The sequence below is a fragment of the Bos indicus x Bos taurus genome, chromosome 10 (assembly GCF_003369695.1).
Source record: "Bos indicus x Bos taurus breed Angus x Brahman F1 hybrid chromosome 10, Bos_hybrid_MaternalHap_v2.0, whole genome shotgun sequence".
Taxonomy (NCBI): domain Eukaryota; kingdom Metazoa; phylum Chordata; class Mammalia; order Artiodactyla; family Bovidae; genus Bos; species Bos indicus x Bos taurus.
In genome coordinates, this window is record NC_040085.1 from 4,162,168 (window position 1) to 4,184,886 (window position 22,719).

The 22,719-nt window shown below is 38.7% G+C and overlaps 1 protein-coding gene across 2 annotated transcripts in view; it reads right to left on the reverse strand.

The window, feature by feature from the left end:
- The window catches only part of HOMER1 (homer scaffold protein 1), a 139,268-nt gene that overhangs the window by 15,191 nt on the left and 101,358 nt on the right, over window positions 1–22,719 (reverse strand). For both annotated transcript variants that reach the window (XM_027552948.1, XM_027552947.1), the window contains exons 6-8: window positions 13,959–14,115; window positions 9,966–10,076; window positions 9,277–9,357 (exon numbers count right to left, since the gene is read on the reverse strand). In XM_027552948.1, the coding sequence (XP_027408749.1) occupies window positions 9,277–9,357; window positions 9,966–10,076; window positions 13,959–14,115 (349 nt within the window). The remainder of the gene's footprint in view (window positions 1–9,276; window positions 9,358–9,965; window positions 10,077–13,958; window positions 14,116–22,719) is intronic.

Sequence of the window (22,719 nt, forward strand, 5' to 3'; positions counted from 1 at the left end):
CAAGATGGAATCAAGATTGTTGGGAGAAATATCAACAACCTCAGATATGTAGATGACATCACCTTTATGGCAGAAAGTGAAGAGGAACTAAAGAGCCTCTTGATGAAAGTGAAAGAGGAGAGTGAAAAAGTTGGCTTAAAACTTAACATTCAAAAAACTAAGATCATGGCATCCGGTCCCATCACTTCATGCTAAATAGAGGGGGAAATAATGGAAACAAGTGACAGATTTTATTTTCTTGGGCTCCAAAATCACTGCAAACAGTGACAGCAGTCAGGAAATTAAAAGACACTTCCTCCTTGGAAGAAAAGCTATGACAAACCTAGACAGCATATTAAAAAGAAGAGATATCATTTTGCTGACAAAGGTCCGTATAGTCAAAGCCATAATTTTTCCAGTAGTCATGTATGGATGTAAGGGTTGGACCATAAAGAAGGCTGAGTGCCGAAGAATTGATGCTTTTGAACTGTGGTTCTGGAGATGACTCTTGAGAGTCCCTTGGACTCAAGGAGATCAAACCAGTCAATCCCAAAGGAAATCAACCCTGAATATTCATTGGAAGGACTGATCCTGAAGCTGAGGCTCCAATACTTTGGCCACCTGATGCGAAGAGCCAACTCACTGGAGAAGACTCTGATGCTGGGAAAGATTGAGGGCAGGAGGAGAAGGGGACGACAGAGGATGAGATGGTTGGATGGCATCACCAACTCAATGATGCCATGTTGTTGTTGTTCAGTCACTCCACAGAGGATGAGACGGTTGGATGGCATCATTGACTCAATGGACATGTTGTTGTTCAGTCGCTCCACAGAGATGAGACGGGTGGATGGCATCATTGACTCAATGGACATGTTGTTGTTGTTCAGTCGCTCCACAGAGGATGAGACGGGTGGATGGCATCACCGACTCAATGGATATGTTGTTGTTGTTCAGTCGATCCACAGAGGATGAGACGGGTGGATGGCATCATTGACTCAATGGACATGTTGTTGTTGTTCAGTCGCTCCACAGAGGATGAGACGGTTGGATGGCATCACCGACTCAATGGATATGTTGTTGTTGTTGTTGTTGTTGTTGTTGTTCACGCGTATCCAACTCTTTGCAACCCCGTGGACTGCAGCACACTAGGCTTCCCTGTCCTTCACTAACTCCCAGAGATTGCTCAAACTCATGTCCATTGAGTCAAGCTAATGACTCAGCTCTTTGCATCAGGTGGCCAAAGTATTGGAGCTTCAGCTTCAGCATCAGTCCTTCCAGTGAATTTTCAGGACTGATTTCCTTTAGAACTGACTGGTTGGATCTCCTTGTAGTCCAAGGGACTCTCAAGAATCTTCTCCAACATCACAGTTCAAAAGCATCAATTCTTCGATGCTCAGTCTTCTTTATGGTCCAACTCTCACATCTATACATGACTAATGGGAAAACCACAGCTTTGACTAGATGGATATTTGACAGCAAAGTAATGTCTCTGCTTTTTAATATGCTATCTAGGTCTGTCACAGTTTTTCTTCCAAGGAGCAAACATCTTTTAATTTCATGGCTGCAGTCATCATCTGCAGTGATTTTGGAGCTCAAGACAATAAAATCTCACTGTTTCCATTGTTTCCCCTTCTATTTGCCATGAAGTGATGGGACCAGATGCCATGATCTTTATGTTTTTCAATGTTGGGTTTTAAGCCAGCTTTTCAACTCTCCTTTTTCACCTTCATTAAGAGACTGTTTAGTTCCTCTTCACTTTCTGCCATAAGGGTGCTGTCATCTATATATCTGAGGTTATTGATATTTCTCCCAACAATCTTGATTCCATCTTGTGCTTCATCCAGCCATGCATTTCCCATGATGAACTTTGCATATAAGTTAAATAAGCAGGGTGACCATATACAGCCTTGATGTACTCTTTGCCTAATTTTGAACCAGTCCATTATGTTCAGTTCTAACTGATGCTTCTTGATTGCCTACAGGTTTCTCCGGAGGCATTTAAGGTGGCCTGGTATTCTCATCTCTTTAAGAACGTTCCACAGTCTATTGTGATCCACACAGTCAAAGGCTTTAGCATAGGCAATGAAGCAGTAGTGTTTTTCTGGAATTCTCTTTCTTTTTCTATGACCCAACAGATGTTGGCAATTTGATCTCTGGTTCATCTGCCTTTTCTAAATCCACCTTGAATTAAGAGTAAACTCCAGGAGATGGTGAAGGACAGGGAAGCCTGGTATACTGTAGTACAAGGGGTTGCAAAGTGCTGGACATGACTTAGCAACTGAGCAGCAGCAACAGAGCAATGAAAGAAAAGAAGGATACATTTGACACTATATAAAACAATACCACTATCTCAAGCAAAGTCAGAAAACACTGACAAACTGGGAGGAAATATTTGTAACATATAATTGCAGATATATAAAGAACTCTAGAAAAATTTTCAAAGAAGGATCAAAAATCTATAGAGAAAAGGGCTAAAGACTTGAATACACAATCTATACAGGTACAAAAAGATACTGAAATGGCCTCTAAGCTTATGAAAGATGTTTAATCTCACTCATAATATGAGATACACCAATTAAAACTATCGTTTCTCACCTAACATATATTGCCAAAAGATAAGAAGTCTGAGAACACATTTTGTTGATGAGGCTGTGAGAAATGGGCACACACGTGCTGATGATACAAGGGAAAAGCAGCAACAACCACTATGGAGAAGAATGTGACAGTGTGACCTTCTCACTTGGAAATCTTGCTTCTAAGCATCTACCGTATAGATACACCTCCAACAATAACAAAATACCTATGTACAAACGCACTACAGTACTCTCAGAATACTGGAGACAACCTATATATCCATATAAAGGAGTATGTTTGAAAAAAACTATCGCACATACCAATGAAGTAGTATACAGCCAAACAAAGAATGAACAAGATCTCTATGAACTGACAGAGTGATTTCCAGGACATACCTTAGATTAAAAAAAAAAAGTGTGTAAGAGTTAAGAGTGACTAGAGTATGTTACCATTTGTGTAAGAAAAAAGGGGAGGGAATAAAAAAACAGACTTATCTGTTCATTTGTGTAAAAAGAAACACAGAAAGAATAAGTCAGATAATGAGACTGGTTACCCACAGGGGCAGATGGGAATGGGGCTAGACTGGAGTGGACAAGATGACACTTCTTGAAAGATATCTTTCTGAATAGTGCTGACTTTTAGAACCATGTTTCATACGCTCAGTGTCTGTACGCTAAAGCATTTCAGTTGCGTCTGGCTCGCCAGGCTCCTCTGTCCATGGGATTCTCCAGGAGAGAATACTGGAGTGGGTTTCCAGTATTTCCTTCTCCAGGGGATCTTCCTAACCGAGGGATTGAACCTGTGTCCCTTACAACTCCTATCTTGGCAGGTGCATTCTTTACCACTAGTGCCAATTGGGAAGCCCCAAATGCTCAGTAAATGCATACAAATACAACACAAAGAAGAATGGGGAAGAACTAAAATGGAATATAATAAGATACAGATAAACATAAATGTACTTTAAATGAATAACTAACCAATTGAAGAGGGGGAGTGAAAGAATCTAACTTTTGAACACAAGTTAAAAACAAAAAGAATACTCATCTAGTCAGTAGGGCTGTGTTTTTGTTGTTTTGACAGTGGTATGAACTAGAAACTACTTTCTTAAGCAAAAGAGCTTCCCTGGTGGCTCAGCTGGTAAAGAATCTGCCTGCAATGCAAGAGATCCCAGTTCAATTCCTGGGTTGGGAAGATCCCCTGGAGAAGGGATAGGTTACCTACTCCAGTATTCTTGGGCTTCCCCGGTGGCTCAGTTGGTAAAGAATCCACCTGCAATGTGGAGATCTGGATTTGATTCCTGGATTGGGAAGATCCCCTGGAGAAGGGAACAGATACCACTCCAGTATTCTGGCCTGGAGAATTCCATGGACTGTATAGTCCATGGGGTCACAAAGAGTCAGACATGACTTAGCAACTTTCACTTAACTTCTTAAGCAAGCAAGTAAATGTATTATGGTTTCTTAATATTGGGGAACAGAGTTATAAACAGGAAACTGGGGAAGGCTAAAATGAGTTCCATAGTACTGGACTGCAATGGGAGGTACTGATATGCTTTCAGGGTCATTTTTTTTTCAATATAGTTATTATAATGGACATAATGTGATATGTGCATATTTCTATCTCTGATAATTAAGAGGGCCTAGACACAATGACTGGAGAAGGCAATGGCATCCCACTCCAGTACTCTTGCCTGGAAAATCCCATGGACAGAGGAGCCCGGTGGGCTGCAGTCCATGGGGTCACTAAGAGTTGGACACGACTGAGTGACTTCCCTTTCACTTTTCACTTTCATGCATTCGAGAAGGAAATGGCAACCCACTCCAGTGTTCTTGCCTGGAGAATCCCAGGGACGGGGGAGCCTGGTGGGCTGCCATCTATGGGGTTGCACAGAGTCAGACACGACTGAAGCGACTTAGCAGCAGCAGCAGCAAACACAATGACATCTCAATAGCAAAAAGTATATTTAATGCCCAGAACCTGGTTTCTAAACACCAAACTTTACTAAAAGAAAAATTTGTCTGAAGAAATAGCTAATTTCAAGGCTGGAACTGAGAAATACAAGATGAATCTAGAATATCTAGTTGAGTTAAAACACGAAGTTCTTTAAAAAATGATAGGGTCACATCCAAAGGACACAGAAGCAGGATTAAAAAGGTTCCCCCTTGCCAAATCTGGGACATTTAACGTCAAAATAAATAGACATGACAACTAAATGCAACTTGTGATCCTGGAATGAATCCTGGACCAGAAGAACAATTTTTAATATTCTGTTATAAAGAGGACAGTTTTGAGAATTAGAATAAAGTCTTTAGATAATTTCTTGATTTTGATGGTTATGTAAAAGACTGTTCTATTCTTAGAAAATACACATTGAAGAGGTTGTCATACTAAGTGAAGTCAAATATCATATGATATCGCTTATATCCAGAGTTTTAAAAAAGGGTACAAATGAACTTATTTTCAAAACAGAAACAGAGTCACAGATGTAGAAAACAAATTTATGGTTACCAAAGGGGAAAGGATAAATTGGGAGATTGGGACTGACATACACACACTACTCTATATAAAAGAGATAGCTAATAAGAAGACTCTTGAGAGTCCCTTGGACTGCAAGAAGATCAAACAAGTCAATCCTAAAGGAAATCGACCCTGAATATTCATTGGAAGGACTGACGTTGAAGCTGAAGCTCCAAAATTGTGGCCACCTGATGCAAAGAGTCGACTCACTGGAAAAGACCCTGACGCTGGGAAAGATTGAAGGAAGGAGGAGAAGGGGACGATGGAGGATGAGATGGTTGGATGGCATCACTGACTCGACGGACATGAATCTGAGCAAACTCTGGGAGTGGGTGATGGACAGGGAGGCCTGGTGTGCTGTAGTCCATGGGGTCACAAAGAGTTGGACATGACTGAGCAACTGAACAACTGTAAAGCATGGGGAACTCTACTCAATACTCTATAATGACCTATATGGGAAAGAATCTAAAGAAGAGTGGATATATGTGTATGTATACCTGACTCACTTCGCCGCAAGCAGAAACTAACATAACACTGTAAATCAAATACTTCAATAAAAATTATCTTTAAAAATTATATGCAAGAAAAAGAAAATACACACTAAAGTGTTTAGAGGTAAAAGGATATCAGATTTGGAACTTATTCTCAGCCATTTGGAAAAAAAAAGAATACAGAGAGAATTCTATCATAATCAAACAAAAACGAATATGGCAAAAATGTTAACATCTGGTGACATAGGTGAAAGATACATGAAAGGTACATTATTCTTGCAACTTTCCATGTGAAATTACTTCAAAAGAAAAATTTTTAAAATAAATTAAAAAAAATGAGATCACTTCATTCAGTGATAATTGCTACAAGGAAAATAAGACAGGGTAATATCACACAGCAGTGGGTGGTGGGGAGGCCCGCAGAATAGTGCTTAAATAGGGAGATCAGTGAAATGAACATGTAAGCCAAGTCTTAATTACATCAGAAACCAGCCCATTTGAAGATCTGGGGACTTAGAACTCTAGGCAAGGATATGCCATATACTATAAGGTAAAAACGCACTTCGTGCCTTCAAGATACAAAAAGATGACAATAAACATATTTAAAACTTGTAAGCAAAAAAAAAAAAAAAGGTAATACTAAAAAAAATAATAAGTTCCCCTTGTTCCCTATCAGAAGCAAAAAACGAGAGGGGACTAATATCCAGCGGGTGTCCTGTCGTTCCAGACATCAGTTTCTCAGTATAAGTAATTTCGAAACATTGACACCAAGTAATTCTTTAGAAGTTCATCTCAAAGAAATAATGAGAAAGGCAAGGTTTATGTAAAAAGATACATTATAACATTATTACAACTAATGTTGAAAACAAATGATCATCCCTGTAAAAATGTTGGAAGAAAATTATGGTACACCTATGGAGGAGAATACTATATAGCTATATGACACATGCAGCTTATGACATAACATTGTTAGGAAAGCAAGACAAAAACTTGCTATCTCTATGTCTCACATAAAGAAAAAGTTATCCACAAAAACACTGAAGGAAGGACATTCTCAACATTTTGCCTTAGGATGATGGGAGTATTTTTTTTTTTCTGTTAAGTTACATTTTTCTAAATTTTTTACAATGAGCATATGTTACATTGATATTTAAAGAAAAAACTTGCAAACTAAAAAAAAATCGTATCAAAACCACTTAAAATTTTTCCAAACTATGTTTTTTATCTAAATTCATAGCTACAATCCAAACCCATGCATTGCAATTTCAAAGTTCCTCTACCGTTTCAGAAACTAATGATCCCAATTTTTTGGACTGAATTTAAGAATGGAGCTTCAAGAGTGCTGGAACTTTTGACATGTAGATGTTTAGGTAGGAGGGACTAGGCCATAAAAGAGGAACTTTCTTCAAACTAGAAAAAACATACAGGTTATTTCGGTGGGTTGGCCTTTTAGAATTCACCCTTGGGTTTTCTGAAAGCTTCCCTGTCCTATTCCAGGTAGGCTGTCTTGATAAGTATTTCTGATATTCAATGAAAAAACAGGTAAGAATTGATAGTCACAATTCTAGGTGCCAGCTGTAAAATTCATTTACTGCTCGATCAATGATGAAACACATTTAGAAGTTTGATATGAATAAATCATTTCTTGGTTTCTCTGAGACAATATAAATGTGTACATAACTGAAAAAAATTTCCCCAAGAATAGTTAGGGATGGCTTGGATGCCTGCCTGCTGAAACGGTGTGGTAATATAGACAGAATAGAGATTTTGGAATCGAAACAAATCCAGTCTTCACTATTTTCTAGCTAAGTGCCTTAATTAAACTTGTAACACCTCTGAATTGCTGCTTTTTCTTTGAAAACGGGGATCCCACACCTGTTACTCTAAGAGTTAGAGCTAATGTATGCAAGTGCTTGGTGGTGGTGGTGAAGTTGCTAAGTTGCTAAGTGGTGCCCAACTCTTGCAACCCCAGGGACTGTAGCCACCAGGCTCCTCTGTCCATGGAGTTTCCCAGGCAAGAATACTGGAGTGGATTGCCATTTCATTCTCCAGGGATCTTCCCTATCCAAAGATGGAACCTCTGTCTCCTGCACAGGCAGGCAGTCTTCTGCACTGCAGGCGAATTCTTCACCCATGAGCCACCAGGGAAGCCCCATCGTGTAAATGCTTAGCAACCACCTATATCAAAGCAAGTAATTAAACAATGGGAGCCAAGCCAAGCCAAAAGAGAAAACCAGCCTGCCTTTCCACCATTTGTTCCAGCCCGGATCATATGTTTCTTATTTTAATTCTACACCAAGTTTTTCTCAAGTTTGGCACTCTCGAAACTTGGGACTGGATAATTCAATGTTCAGTAACAACTTTGGCTTCAACCTGTGTGTACGCTCAGTTGTGTCCAATTCTTTGTGACCCCATGGACTGCGGCCTGCCAGACTCCTCTGTCCATGGAATTCTCCACGCGAGAATACTGGAGTGGGTTGTGATTTTCTTCTCCAGAGGATCTTCCTGACCCAGGGACAGAACCCACCTCTCTTGTGTCTCCCAAATTAGCAGGCAGATTCTTCACCACTCGTGCTACCTGGGAAGCCCCAACCTACTAGAGATCAATTCCACCATCTAAGCTGTAAAAATCAAAACTGTCTCCCCACATAGATGCATGTTCCCTGGGGCACAAAACTACTCCTAGTTAAGAACCACTAATCTATGCAGACAGTTAAAATATAGAAACAATATTTAATAGGGCAGATCAAAACAAGCAACTTCATTTTCCTAGACTGCTGAAAGTCAGTGATGGGAGAGAAAGGGGAATATTTCATAGGAAGAACTTGTTTGTTTCATGAAACGTCTCTACTGTCAGAGTTTGTGCTCATTTAACAGGTAGAACAAGTTAACTCATCTAAGCCTTAGTTTCCTCATATGACGCTACATGGATTAAATGCATAAGCAAAGTGCAGTGTCAGGTACACAGTAAGCACTCGAAAAATACTGGTTGTTCTTGTTACAATCCAGGTACTCCTTCCAACCCTAGGTTTTCAGGTCCCACTTACAATTTTTGTCCCTAATTCCTCACTCTATACATATTTGCATTTGTTTCTACTCCAAACCTCGAAGTGGTCCTAACTCTTCTTGAGGCTAGGAGGTATAAGAAAAGCGTCTGGGCTGACAGCAGGAGAGTCTGGCTGTAGTTTTGAAAGAAATCTTCCCTAACTATGGCTGACTACCACTGACACAGGATACATGGATGTGAATTAAGAGTCAGGAAGCGTGCTATTTATGCAGAGAAAAGTGAGTAAAATTAATCAGAGCAAAGAAAGGAAAAGAACACTGCCTTGATTTCCCTGAGGGCACAACTACTGCTGTAATTCATATATTAGTTCAGTGTGAAAAAAGATGCGCAGAATTCCTAAACTATTTGAATATACTCCATTTGAGACATTTTCTTTAAGTTCAGGGCACTTTTATGTTAAAAGTAGACATTTCTAAAATAATTTTACTAAAGACAAAGAATTTATAAATGACCATCTATTATGGTAAGCTACTTAGATGAATCAAGTAATTTTGAAAAGTCAACCATCAGGCATGAATCAGAAGTTCTAAAAAAGAAAAATGACCAAAAACCTTCAAAACTGAGTTGAAGGGAAAAAGTCATTACTATATGAAAGAAAGATTGATGACTTTCTATGCAGAAATGAATAAAAATTTTATTACAGCTCACCTGTAGTTTCTGAGTCAAAGAGTCCCTCTGTTCTTGTAGTTCTCTGGCATTATCAATTTCTTGTTTTAATCTTTCTATTTCCTAGAAAAAGTAGTGCAATATTTTTAACAACAATATTTTAACTATTTCAAGGAAAGACAAGGCCTTATTTTTCCCTGAAATTACTGTCCAGTCCTTAGGAAAAGGGTGTTTAAAAAATTTCCATTGTACTGATTTCAAGGGATAAATTCATGTTAATGGGTATGCTGTCTAGCACAGAATAATCTGAAGCAACTCAACTCGGTGGCTTTGGTAAAGCACTGCTTAGAAACAGCAATCTGGACATTTTAAGATTGCTTCAAGCTTTGTGGATATAATTCTTTCCTGAGGTATTAAATCTTTTGACTGGAAACTAGAAAAAGCAACAGCTTGTAAAATTCATTTAACTCCTAATGGTTTTCTGTTGATTGTATGAATGCAGCTCTCATACAGAAGAAAAGAGGCAGTATCTCAGTCTGACTGCCTCCCCATAGTTCATAACAAGACACAGCGATGGGGAAAATGTGAACAAGCTGAGTATCACTCAGAAAATTTCATCCTAAAATCACCCCACAACCTTATTGCATAAAATACCCTTAAATCAGATACAGACTCCAGTACTGTACCCATATTTTAGTGAGATTACAGATGAGTGAGAAGTAGCAAATTACCTCTTCCTTCACCTTCAGCGTCTCCTCCAGTTCTTGTATTGTCTGATTTAGTTCTGTCTTATGGGTATGCACTGCATTTGCTTGGCTACTAACACATTCAAGCTCAGTCACCTAAAATCAAATGAGAACATAAACTAAATCGTGACAATTTCACAGGATTTCTTGCTGAAGACATACAGTAAGTCCTTCATAGGTGTATAATGAATTTTGAATCAATATATGAAAATTAACTTTGAGAGATATTAAGACAGGGTAGAATGAGCAGAATTGATTCTTTAAAAATATCAATTTAGGACTAAGGAAAAAGACCAAAGAAGATAGCTACACTCGGTCATGAAAAAGTTAGGAAAACTTAAATTAAGTGATTAATGACAGTAGAAAACCCCTATAATAAAAGTCTTCTTTAAAAACGTTTTCTGAAAACAAATTCAAAACCAGCCATCTGCCCTCCATCTGTAGCCTTTAAATTAAATATGGGTTCTAAAAACTGGCCTTGCAGAAGTGAGAAAATATTCAAATACGGTTCTAAAATGTAAAGGAATCTGGAAGAAAAGATATGCTTAAAATACAACTTAAATCACTTGATACTAGAATATCTTCACATCAGCAGGGTCTCTTTCAGCAAAGGAGAAGAGTTCTCTAGGCAGGACAAATTTCCTGAGGGCCCAGACAGCAGCTTACCTTTCAATGGGCACTTGCTATTTTTTTAAAGAACAGAGAAGGGCACTGTCTCTAAAAGCTATGCCATCCAAAATTAGTCAAAACAGACAGAAGTCAATAGAAAAACACACACCTTATCAAAATCCTCTACATGTCAGGAGCTCACACATTTTGATTGGTTAGAATACAATAAATTGTAGACTATTAAGGAAACAGCAGATCTCTCTCCCTCACATTTTCCAAATGGTGAATTAACACCACATTCTGTCAGTCTTCTCTCATATCATTTTCTTGGTTTCTATTCATGCTCTAATAGCCTTGCACAGACCCTTGTTATACAGGTGTAAACAAAACCAGTGGCCTGCCACTGGACCTAATTATATCCTTTGTCTATTTTTATGTCTTCTGAAAACTGCTAACACCCATCTTTCACTGTGTGACTGCCCCACTAAAAGCCTCTCAACGGCTCATCTTTCTTACAGCATCAAATCTAAACTCTCAGTCCCCCAAAAGCTAGCTGCAAACTATGTAAATATCTCATTGCTCAAGACACCTAGTATGTATGAACTTTCAACAAACCATGCTAATATTCATCTTGTGGATTTAACTAGAATGTCTTCTCTTACCTTTGAAAACCATTCAGAACTAACCAACCCCCCAATACTCAGCTTAGAATGCCCTTCTCTAGAAAGCCATTTCTAGCTCCTCAGTTCTCAGGCTCTCCTGTCTTCTGGCCCACAATTCTGAACATCTGTTCAAAGATCTTGGGAATTTTCCCCTATTGTCTAATATATATTAGTTTTCTTTGTACATTAGGCAATACATTCCTCATGAGCAGTTCCAGTCTTGATAAGGTTGGAGTATTTTTTACTAGATTAACTTTCACCCAGATAACAAAATCATGGGCAAAATGTAAACATCAGCTGTTAGAAGGCCCTGGTGAGTGACCAAATTGGGCAAAAGACCGAAAGGAAGCACCATACAGAGTGAGGCACACATTTACACGTCTTTTTGCCTGAAAGTGCTGTGCAGTTCGGCTGCACTGCCTGACTAGACTGCAAGCAAAAATCTGAGCTCTTATTTTTCCAAAGAAGTCTGAGGAGTTGGGGATGCCTTAGAACAACTGAAGCAAATCGAAATTCAGGGAACTGTATGGAAAAAGGACCTCTTAAAAAGCATATAGACATCCCTCGAATCTTCGGCTGACTTCTGAAGTAAACATGTACAAGTAGGAATCACAGGGGTTCGGGAGTGTGGGAGAAATGCTGGAAGAATGAAAAAGCGTTGAGGTGTGGTAGTGCTCACCACCGAGAAGACACTTTGAGGTTAGTGTCAACACCAAATTAGGTTTCTTAGCAAGCACTTCAAGCTTCCCACTGAAACCCCAGGAGGATCATGCCTTAGAAATAAAGATTTCCAAGGACTCAAAAAATCCCCTTGAATTAAGACCAAAATGGAAATAAACCAAATACTAAAGCAGAAGTTTACACCTTCACAACTTCAAAGTACAGCCAGCCCTCTATACTCATGGTGGATGGGGAACCTATGGATACAAAGGGATGACTGTATTATGCCACTTTACACAAGGAACCTGAGCACTCACGGATTTTACTTCCTGTGAGGTGGGGCAGTGGGTGGCGCACTGGAGCCAATCCCCAACAGATACCAAGGGACGGCGACACGCTACCAGTAATTTCACTGCTTGCTCAAACAAAAATGGGCACTGAATATTCAGAGGCAGATAACACAATCTATGGGCTCTATAACATCATCTCATTTACCATGATCAATATATAATCAAAAATGACATATGAAGAAATAGGAAAACACAACCTGTAGTAAAGATAAAAATCTCTCTATCTATACACATACATATATACAAAAGCTGAGAGAATTTGTTGCCAGTGCACTTGAAGTACAAAAATATCCTAAAGAATTCTACTCAGACTGAAGAGAAATGATACCTGATGGAAATTCAGATCTATAGGAAGGAAAGAAGAGCACTGGAAATTATGTGAGTAAATAAAAATACTTTGTTTCGTAAATTCTTTAAAATTCAATTGACTACTTAAAGCAAAAAACTCTCAGGGTCGGGGAATACATAAAAAGGATAGCTCCTCAATGAATGTTTTTTGGATTATAAGTCAATTATCCTAAAGTTTTTTTTTTTTTTTAATTGTGGTAAAAAAACACAATGAAAAACACGGTAAAAATTTATCCTCTTAACCATTTTTAACGTACAGGTCAGTGGTATTTGGAGACCCAGGTTCAATCCCTGGGTCGGAAAGATCTGCTGGAGAAAGAAATGGCACCCTACTTCAGTACTCTTGCCTGGAAAATCCCATGGATGGAGGAGCCTGGTAGACTACAGTCCATGGGGTCGCAAAGAGTCAGACATGACTGAGCGACTTCACTTTCACTTCGGTAGCATTAAGTATATTCACACTGCTGTGAAATAGATCTCCAGAGCTTTCCATCTTGCAAGATGGGACACTATCCTCATCAAACAACAACTTCCCCCTTCCCCTCATGAATTAAGTTTAAACTTAGCATAGAAAGGTATTTACTCAGGTTCTTACTCTCCCTCCTGTCTCTGTTTAACTTCAGTCTTACCTCCCCTGTCATCCTGGTCATCTTATACTCCTCAAATTCTGCTCTGATACTAAGCCCATTTCCTAACGTCTATGGAGTTCACTTCTTTAAAATCATTTTTAAAACAGAAGCTAGTGGCATTGGCTTCCTGTTGGGTGAATACATATACTTTGGATTAAAAAATTCTTTCTAAGAAATTGTTTGGTCTCCTGATATTAATTTTTCTTTTACTGCCCCATATTTGTAGTATTGCCCCATATTTCTAATTAAAGTTTTTATCTTTAACTTTTATAAAGACTTTTCTACCTGTATTTTTCAAATTGTTCTTTAAGAAATAAAGTAAAATAATAAAAGCATTATCATTGCTTCAGTGTAATTATATGTCAGTTCAGTATCTCAATTTTCTCAGGAATTGTACAGAGTCTATATTATTGTTCCTATTTTACAGATAAGAATACTGAGCAGAAACAGGGCAGTACGTTACCAAAGGTCAGACAGCTAACAAGTGGCACAACAGGAATGTGACATTGGGTGTTTGGACTCCAAAGCTGTCCAAATTCCTTCATTCTCAGGAAACTGCAGAAAATTGTTTTCTTAACCAATAAACCCACATATAATACAACCCATATATATGTTTTGATAACCAACAAAAATCTCCAGAAGAGGTCCCTGTGCTGAATCTGCATGTAAATTAAGACAATCTGGGGCTGTCAGTCCTCAGGTTAGCAGCCCCGCACTTACCCGCTTGTGCAGCCGCTCTGCTTCCTCCTGATAGGCAGCAAGCTGCTGCTTCCATTGTTTCACATTGGCAGTAGACTCCAGCAGGGCTGCAGTGAGTTTGGCATTGTTTCCTTTGAGGGTGGCCAGTTCAGCCTCCCAGTGTTTGCTGATTGCTGAACTAAAGTAAAAGAAAAGAAAATTCCACCCATTACACTGACTGTTGTTACTTTAAAGAGACAGCAGTACTCAGTCCTAAGATTTGGTTTATAATTCAAAAATGTTTCAAAGACTCCCCCCAAAGAATAAAAACACAAATATTTCACTTAAATGCTCCTAGTGAATAAAACCTATCAAATAAATAAATATAAGTATTTCTTTTGAAATTGATTTATTTGATTTATTTAATAAATAAATCAAGTTGATTTATTTATCTTATTCAGAGTTTTTAAATACCCCAAATAGAAAAATCTGCTGCAATAAATTAAACTTGGTACTAACAACTCTGATAGAATTCTGGTGTCACTTACAGAACAAAACTAAACTTAAACCAATCACTTTTTCCTCATTTTATGTTCTACTTGTTAAGTTACCCAGAGTTAAGTATCTCAACAAAGACAATTTTCTATTACAAACACAATTCTGTTAAGTGAGAAGGGCCCTCTCAATAATTCCTTTCTTAACTTTCCAATGAAGAAACAATTACCTAATTTCACAGAAAAAAAGGTGGTTTCTCTACCTCCTTATTGAACAACTTACTCCTATTAGTGAAATTCTACTAACCTCATCCCATTAACTAACTAGTAATGATAATAGGTTTCTTTAATCAGAATTTTAGTTTTTGAGAAGTTATTTGCATCACAGAGCAAATGTTTCGGTGGATTGATATTTTATAGTAATCTTAATATATATATATAAAAGAAAGCATCGTTTCAATCATCAATATTTCTAAAGCTCATCACCAGTAAGAATACATATCAGTGTATAAAGATCATTTCTGTGGCATTCTTTCCAAACATGCATAACCATCATCCCAATTTTGAAAAAAACATATAAACCCAAACTGAGGAACATTCTACAAAAAAGCTGACTGGCACACTTCGAAAGTGTCAAGAAAAGGTAAGTCTGAGAAACAGAATGGAGGAGACTTAGAAGAAATAATTAAATACAATGTGGGATCCAGATGGGTTCCTAGAACATAAAAGGGACATTGGTGAAAATTAAGATCTGTAGTTTAGTTAATAATATTGTATCAATGTCAATTTCTTGGTTTTGAAAATTATATTCAGTTCAGTTCAGTCGCTCAGTCGTGTCCGACTCTTTGCGACCCCATGAATCGCAGCACACCAGGCCTCCCTGTCCATCACCAACTCCCGGAGTTCACCCAGACGCACGTCCATCGAGTCAGTGATGCCATCCAGCCATCTCATCCTCTGTCGTCCCCTTCTCCTCCTGTCCCCAATCTGTCCCAGCATCAGAGTCTTTTCCAATGAGTCAACTCTTTGCATGAGGTGGCCTAAGTACTGGAGTTTCAGCTTTAGCATCATTCCTTCCAAAGAACACCCAGGGCTGATCTCCTTCAGAATGGACTGGTTGGATCTCCTTGCAGTCCAAGGGACTCTCAAGAGTCTTCTCCAACACCACAGTTCAAAAACATCAATTCTTCAGCGCTCAGCCTTCTTCACAGTCCAACTCTCACATCCATACATGACCACAGGAAAAACCATAGCCTTGACTAGACGAACCTTTGTTGGCAAAGTAATGTCTCTGCTTTTGAATATGCCATCTAAGTTGGTCATAACTTTCCTTCCAAGGAGTAAGCGTCTTTTAGTTTCATGGCTGCAGTCACCATCTGTAGTGATTTTGGAGCCCAGAAAAATAAAGTCTGACACTGTTTCCACTGTTTCCCCATCTATTTCCCATGAAGTGATGGGAGCGGATGCCATGATCTTCGTTTTCTGAACGTTGAGCTTTAAGCCAACTTTTTCACTCTCCACTTTCACTTCATCAAGAGGCTTTTGAGTTCCTCTTCACTTTCTGCCATAAGGGTGGTGTCATCTGCATATCTGAGGTTATTGATATTTCTCCCCGCAATCTTGATTCCAGCTTGTGTTTCTTCGAGTCCAGCGTTTCTCATGATGTACTCTGCATAGACGTTAAATAAACAGGGTGACAATATACAGCCTTGACGTACTCCTTTTCCTATTTGGAACCAGTCTGTTGTTCCATGTCCAGTTTTAACTGTTGCTTCCTGACCTGCATATAGATTTCTCAAGAGGCAGATCAGGTGGTCTATGGTTATGTAAAATGCTAACACGAAGGTAAGCTGGGTGAGGGTATATGGAAATTCTTTGTACAGTTTTTGCAATTTTTCTGTAATTCTAAAATTAGTTTTATTTTATTTTTTTTAATTTTATTTTATTTTTAAACTTTATATAATTGTATTAGTTTTGCCAATATCAAAATGTTTTATTTATTCACCTTTTAAAAATTTATTTATTTTTAATTGAAGGATAATTGCTTTACAGAGTTTGATTGTTTTCTGTCAAACCTCAGCATGAATCAGTGATAGGTATACACATATCCCCTCTCTTTTGAATCCCCTCCTAACTAAAATTAGTTTTAAATGAAAACTTAACATTTTTTCTGAAGTTCATAGAAAAAATTTCATCAAACATAAAAGGACAAAATCAAATAAGTTATTGATTTAACAGGGCTCCTCTGGTGGCTCAAACAGTAAAGAATCAGCCTGCAATACAGAAGACCCGGGTTCAATCCCGGGTTGGGAAGATCCCCTGGAGAAGGAAATGGCAACCTGCTTCAATTTTCTTGCCTAGAGAATTCCATGGGCAGAGGAACCTGGCAGGCTACAGTCCATGGGGTCACAAGGAGTCAGACACAACTGAGTGACTAACACACATTAATTTAACAACCAATTTCTATCTTTAAAGAGAAAGCACTTCCCATTTCTTCTTTTGTGGAATGATTTTTCAGATTCAGATTTTCTGATAAAGTATGCACTGATTCATCTTCTCTAACTGAATATGGATTTTTAAACCATCTACCAATTTTTCCACTACAGACATTAGTTTTATTTAAATAGACTTTACAATCTGACAACAAAAGTCTTATTAAACTAATTTAAACACTTGATATACGCAAGTATCAAACCTCTTAAAAATGAAAGAGCAGAGAAAATGATCTTGAATATTTCTGAAACACATATGTTGAAAATTTCTCAGTTGTAACCTAAGATTATCCTGTCTTTATAAAAGGAAAAAGAACAAAAATGGGAGTGTTATATTTTATTTCTCTGGGTTTTATTTTACAATCTGTAGGTAGAAAAACCCACTAAGAATGTGAAAACTCAGCCTACTTCACCATTATTTCAATCATTATTTGTGTGATATCAGATTAGTCTCTCAACTGTTTTGATCTTCAGTTCTGTGTATGTCAAATGAAGACATTAGTTAACATCTGTACCGTCCAAATGTTAGTCACTAGCTGCATGTGGCCATTTAAATTTAAAGTGCTCAAAACCAAATAGAGTAAAAAATTCAGCTTCTCAATCCCTTTGGGTACATTCATATAGTCAATAGCCACAGGGGACTAGTGGCCACCGTACAGGAGAGCAAAAATATAGAACTATCATCACAGAAAGTTCTACATTTCCCACTGTTTTTTTTTTTTTTTTTTTTTTCAATTTTTTGCATTCTGGGCTGAACTGTGTCCACTCATGAATGAATATGTTAAAGTACTAACTCCCAGTATCTCAAAATATGTGTATAACTTGGAGACAGGTCTGAAAAGAGGCAGTTAAATTAAATGGGGCAATTAGGGTGATCCTTAATCCAATATGACCTTATAAAAGGTGTCCTTATAAAAGGAGATTACAACACAAACACGCAGAGAGCAAGGTCATGTGAAGACACTGGAAGAAGCCACCTGCAAGCAGCCACCTGCAAGTCAAGGACGGGTCTCAAGAAAGAACGCCACCAACAACTTGTTCTCAGACTCCCAGCCTATAGAAAATAAATGTCTACTGTTTAAGCCACCCTGGCCTGTGCTATTTGTTAGGCCAGCCCTAGCAAACAAACTAACACTATGTATAGCTCAAACACATTATGTATCTAAAGTACTGTGATTCATAATAAACATATATTTTAGTTCTGTATCTGCCTCTTGAGAAATTTGTATGCAGGTCAGGAAGCACCAGTTAGAACTGGATATGGAACAACAGACTGGTTCCAAATAGGAAAAGGAGTTCGTCAAGGCTGTATATTGTCACCCTGTTTATTTAACTTCTATGCAGAGTACATCATGAGAAACGCTGGACTCGAAGAAACACAAGCTGGAATCAAGATTGCCGGGAGAAATATCAATAACCTCAGATATGCAGATGACACCACCCTTATGGCAGAAAGTGAAGAGGAACTCAAAAGCCTCTTGATGAAAGTGAAAGAGGAGAGTGAAAAAGTTGGCTTAAAGCTCAACATTCAGAAAATGAAGATCATGGCGTCCGGTCCCATCACTTCATGGGAAATAGATGGGGAAACAGTGGAAACAGTGGCAGACTTTATTTTTGGGGGCTCCAAAATCACTACAGATGGTGACTGCAGCCATGAAACTAATAGATGCTTACTCCTTGGAAGGAAAGTTATGACCAACCTAGATAGCATATTCAAAAGCAGAGACATTACTTTGCCAACAAAGGTTCGCCTAGTCAAGGCTATGGTTTTTCCTGTGGTCATGTATGGATGTGAGAGTTGGACTGTGAAGAAGGCTGAGCACCGAAGAATTGATGGTTTTGAATTGTGGTGTTGGAGAAGACTCTTGAGAGTCCCTTGGACTGCAAGGAGATCCAACCAGTCCATTCTGAAGGAGATCAGCCCTGGGTGTTCTTTGGAAGGAATGATGCTAAAGCTGAAACTCCAGTACTTTGGCCACCTCATGCGAAGAGTTGACTCATTGGAAAAGACTCTGATGCTGGGAGGGATTGAGGGCAGGAGGAGAAGGGGACGGCAGAGAATGAGATGGCTGGATGGCATCACTGACTCGATGGACATGAGTCTGGGTGAACTCCGGGAGTTGGTGATGGACAGGGAGGCCTGGTATGCTGTGATTCATGGGGTCGCAAAGAGTCAGACACGACTGAGCGACTGATCTGATCTGATCTGATGGTTCCTAGCTCAATACTTCCCCCAAACCCTTTGAATTTCCTAAGCAAGAAGAGCAATGGGAGTATCTTTTTAATAATATGTGGTCTTCTGTCCTTAGTTTCTGAAACTGATCCAGAGCCATAAAGGTGAAATGCATCTTGTTATTCATAAATAAAGCCCTGTTCAGCCACAGCTGAGTTTATGTTAATGAGGTGACTTGGGGGGATGCCCTAAAGATGGGGGGACTGAATGCTAAGGGAACCAACCACATGAAAAGAGTTGGAACTTTCAGTCTCAATCCTAGATTACTAGGGAGGGAAGGGGGACTGGCGACACCAACAGCCAATGATTTAATCCATTATGCCTGTGTAACGGAGCCTTCATAAAAACCCAAAAGGATGAGGTTTGGAGAGCTTCCAGGCTAGTGAACCAGAACGCATCCATGTGCCACTCTGCTGGGCCCTGAACCCCACAGAACGGGTTCCTGGACAGAAGTTCCAGGAATCCTCGGGTGAAGGGAGAGGCTATCACTATGGAAAAGCCACAAAGCATGGTCAGGACCCTTTTCCTCTATGGAAACAAAGCCTTAAGCCATGGGAGAAGGGGAGAAAATCTTGTTACCATCACCCTCCCAGTCACAGATGAAAACCTGCGGTAGCTAGGGGAAAAGTAGGAGAATAAAACCCTAAGATAGCCCGTGAAAAGGACAAGAAATAGTCTGAGACCGTTAGAGTTCTCCAATCTTGGGGGAAGGGGCAGGAAACTCTTGCATAAGACTCTCAAGTTTACAAGGCTGAATTCATCTGCTACTTGTAGGGACAGGATCACTGAGAAAACCCTACCCTGATACCCTGGGATTCAGTGCCTGCCCAAGATTGAGTGGATGCGGAAAATTGAGACTCTTAACCTATCCTCTACCATCAAGCTGAGAGCAGCCATCTACTGGGGGGAGGTCAAGAGACAGACCCCCTCTGAGGCAAGGGTACACAGGAAAGACCAAAAGCTGAGGGAGGAGCAGAAACAGGAAGAAAACCTTCTAGCGATCAAATGCCAACTCTATGCACAAAGAAATGCTAGACATGTTTAAAGCCTGTGATGCACTGTGGTAACCATAGCAACAACATTCCAAATCCAGGTCAACCCCTGAGTAAACCAGCTTAACCTTCATACAAACAGGCTAGCAGAAGAGTCAGGCCCATCTCCAGGAGGAAATACTATTTATCTTCACTGAATGCCTTGCTTCTGGCAATCAATTAAAAAAAAATTATAAGACATACCAAAAAAGCAAGGGGAAAAAACCTATTGCCAAGAGAGAAAGCAATCAACAGAGTCATACCCATAGACAACGCCAATGTAGAATTTGTCAAAACAAGGAGTACTGTTGGTGGGAATGTCAACTGATACAGTCATGATGGAGAACAGTGTGGAGATTTCTTAAAAAACTAGGAATAAAATTACCATAAGACCCATCAATCTCACTACTGGGCATATATCCTGGGAAAATCACATTCTAAAAGACACATGTACCCCAATGTTCATTGCAGCACTATTTACAATAGCTAGGGGAAGCAACCTAAATGTCCATTGACAGATGAATGAATGAAGATATTGTGGTACATATACACAGTGGAATATTACTTAGCCATAAAAAGGAACAAATTTGATTCAGTTCTAGGGAGGTGGATAAATCTAGAGCCTGTTATACACAGTGAAGTATGTGTCAGTAAGAGAAAAATAAATATCATACATTAACGCATATATATGGAATCTAGGGAAATGGTACTGGTGAACCTATCTGTAGGGCAGCACTAGAGATGCAGACATAGAGGAGAGGCTTGTGGACACAGTGGGGAAAGGAGAGGGTGGGATCAACTGAGAGAGTACCACTGAAACATTCACATTACCGTAGGTAAAACAGATAGCCAGCGAGAGTGTGCTGTATGACACAGGGAACTCAGTCTGCAGCTCTGTGACAACCCAGAGGAGTAGGATGGGGTGAGAGACGGGAGGGAGGTTCAAGAAGGAGAGGACATATGTTTACCTATGGCTGATTCCTGTTGATGTATGGCAAAAACCAAGACAACACTGTAAAGCAATTATCCTCCAATTAAAAATAAATTTTCAAAAACAAAGAATATGAAATAGCTACGTTAAAGGTTTTAATGGAAAAGGAGGATACCCTATATTGTCAGATGTTGAATTTCAACAGACGTGAAAACTATAAGAGTCAAATGGAAATGCTAGAAGTAAAGAATATAATAGAGACGAGAATTCTTTTGACAAGTTCATCAGTAAACCTGACATAGATACATAAAAGTCAGTGAACTTGAATCCAGACAAATAGAAATTAGCCAAACTGAAACACAAATAGAAAAATGAATGAAAATAAACAGGGCATCTAAGACGTGGGACAATACCAAACTATTCAACCAACGTCTAACTAGAATCCCAGGAGAAGAGAAAAAAAGGCTGAAGAAATACTTGAAGAGCTAATGGCTAAGAATTTTCAAAAAATAATAAAATACATTAAATTACAAATACAGAAAGCTCAAAAACATGTTACACACAGAGGAACAAAAGTAACAATTATATCACAAACTAAGTAATTCAGAAGACAAAGGAGTGACATTCCTGAAAGAAAACAATTCTCAACTCAGAACTTTACACACATAACTCTCTACATGAAAGTGAAATAAATAAGCAGCTTTTCAGATAAACAGCTGCTGAGAGAATTCATTATCAGCAGACATATACTATAATATTAAAGAAAGTTCTTCAGGTGGAAGACTATGACAAAAAATCAAAACTTGGATGTCCACAAAGACAGGAAAATGTGTGATAATGATTAAAATGAAGAGAGTTATCATTAAAGGTCTAAGGCGACCCAAAGGGGAAAAAATAGTCTTTTAAACAAATAGTACTGAAACAACCAGATAACTACACACAAAAGGAAAAACAATCTTGGCTCATATCTCATATTCTATACAAAAATTAACCAAAATGTAAACTTATAGAAGAAATCATAGAAAAATCCATGTGTCCTTCAGGTAGGCAAAGGGTTGCTTAGATACAACACCAAAAAGATGATCCATTTTTAAAAATTAAGAAAAGAGAGACATTCTCTTTCAAAGACACAATTAAAAAATGAAAAGAGATTCTGGAATACAAGAGTGGATGAACAAACAAAAACCAATATAAGATACCACCTTAGCAAGAATGAAGGAGAAAACCACGTGATCATCTCAATTGATGTAAAAAAAAAAAAGCACTGAAAAATTTCAGCACGCTTTTGTGATTCAAAGCACTCAATAAACTTGGACTAGAAAGAAATTTGCTAACATAAAAAGGCCATATAAGAAAAGCACATAACTGATAGCAGACTCAGAGGTGAAAGACTGAAGCCTTTTCCTTTAAGATCAGAAAATAAGAGAAGCATTACTACTTCACCACTTAAAATTCAATATGGTACAGAAAGTCCCAGCCAGAGGAATCAGGCAATTAACAGATAAAAGGCATCTAAACTGGAAAGGAAGAAGTGAAATGATCTCTGTTGTGGATGACATGATCTTATATGTAGATAATCCCAAAGATTCCACAAAAAAAGCTGTTAGAACAAATGAGTTCAG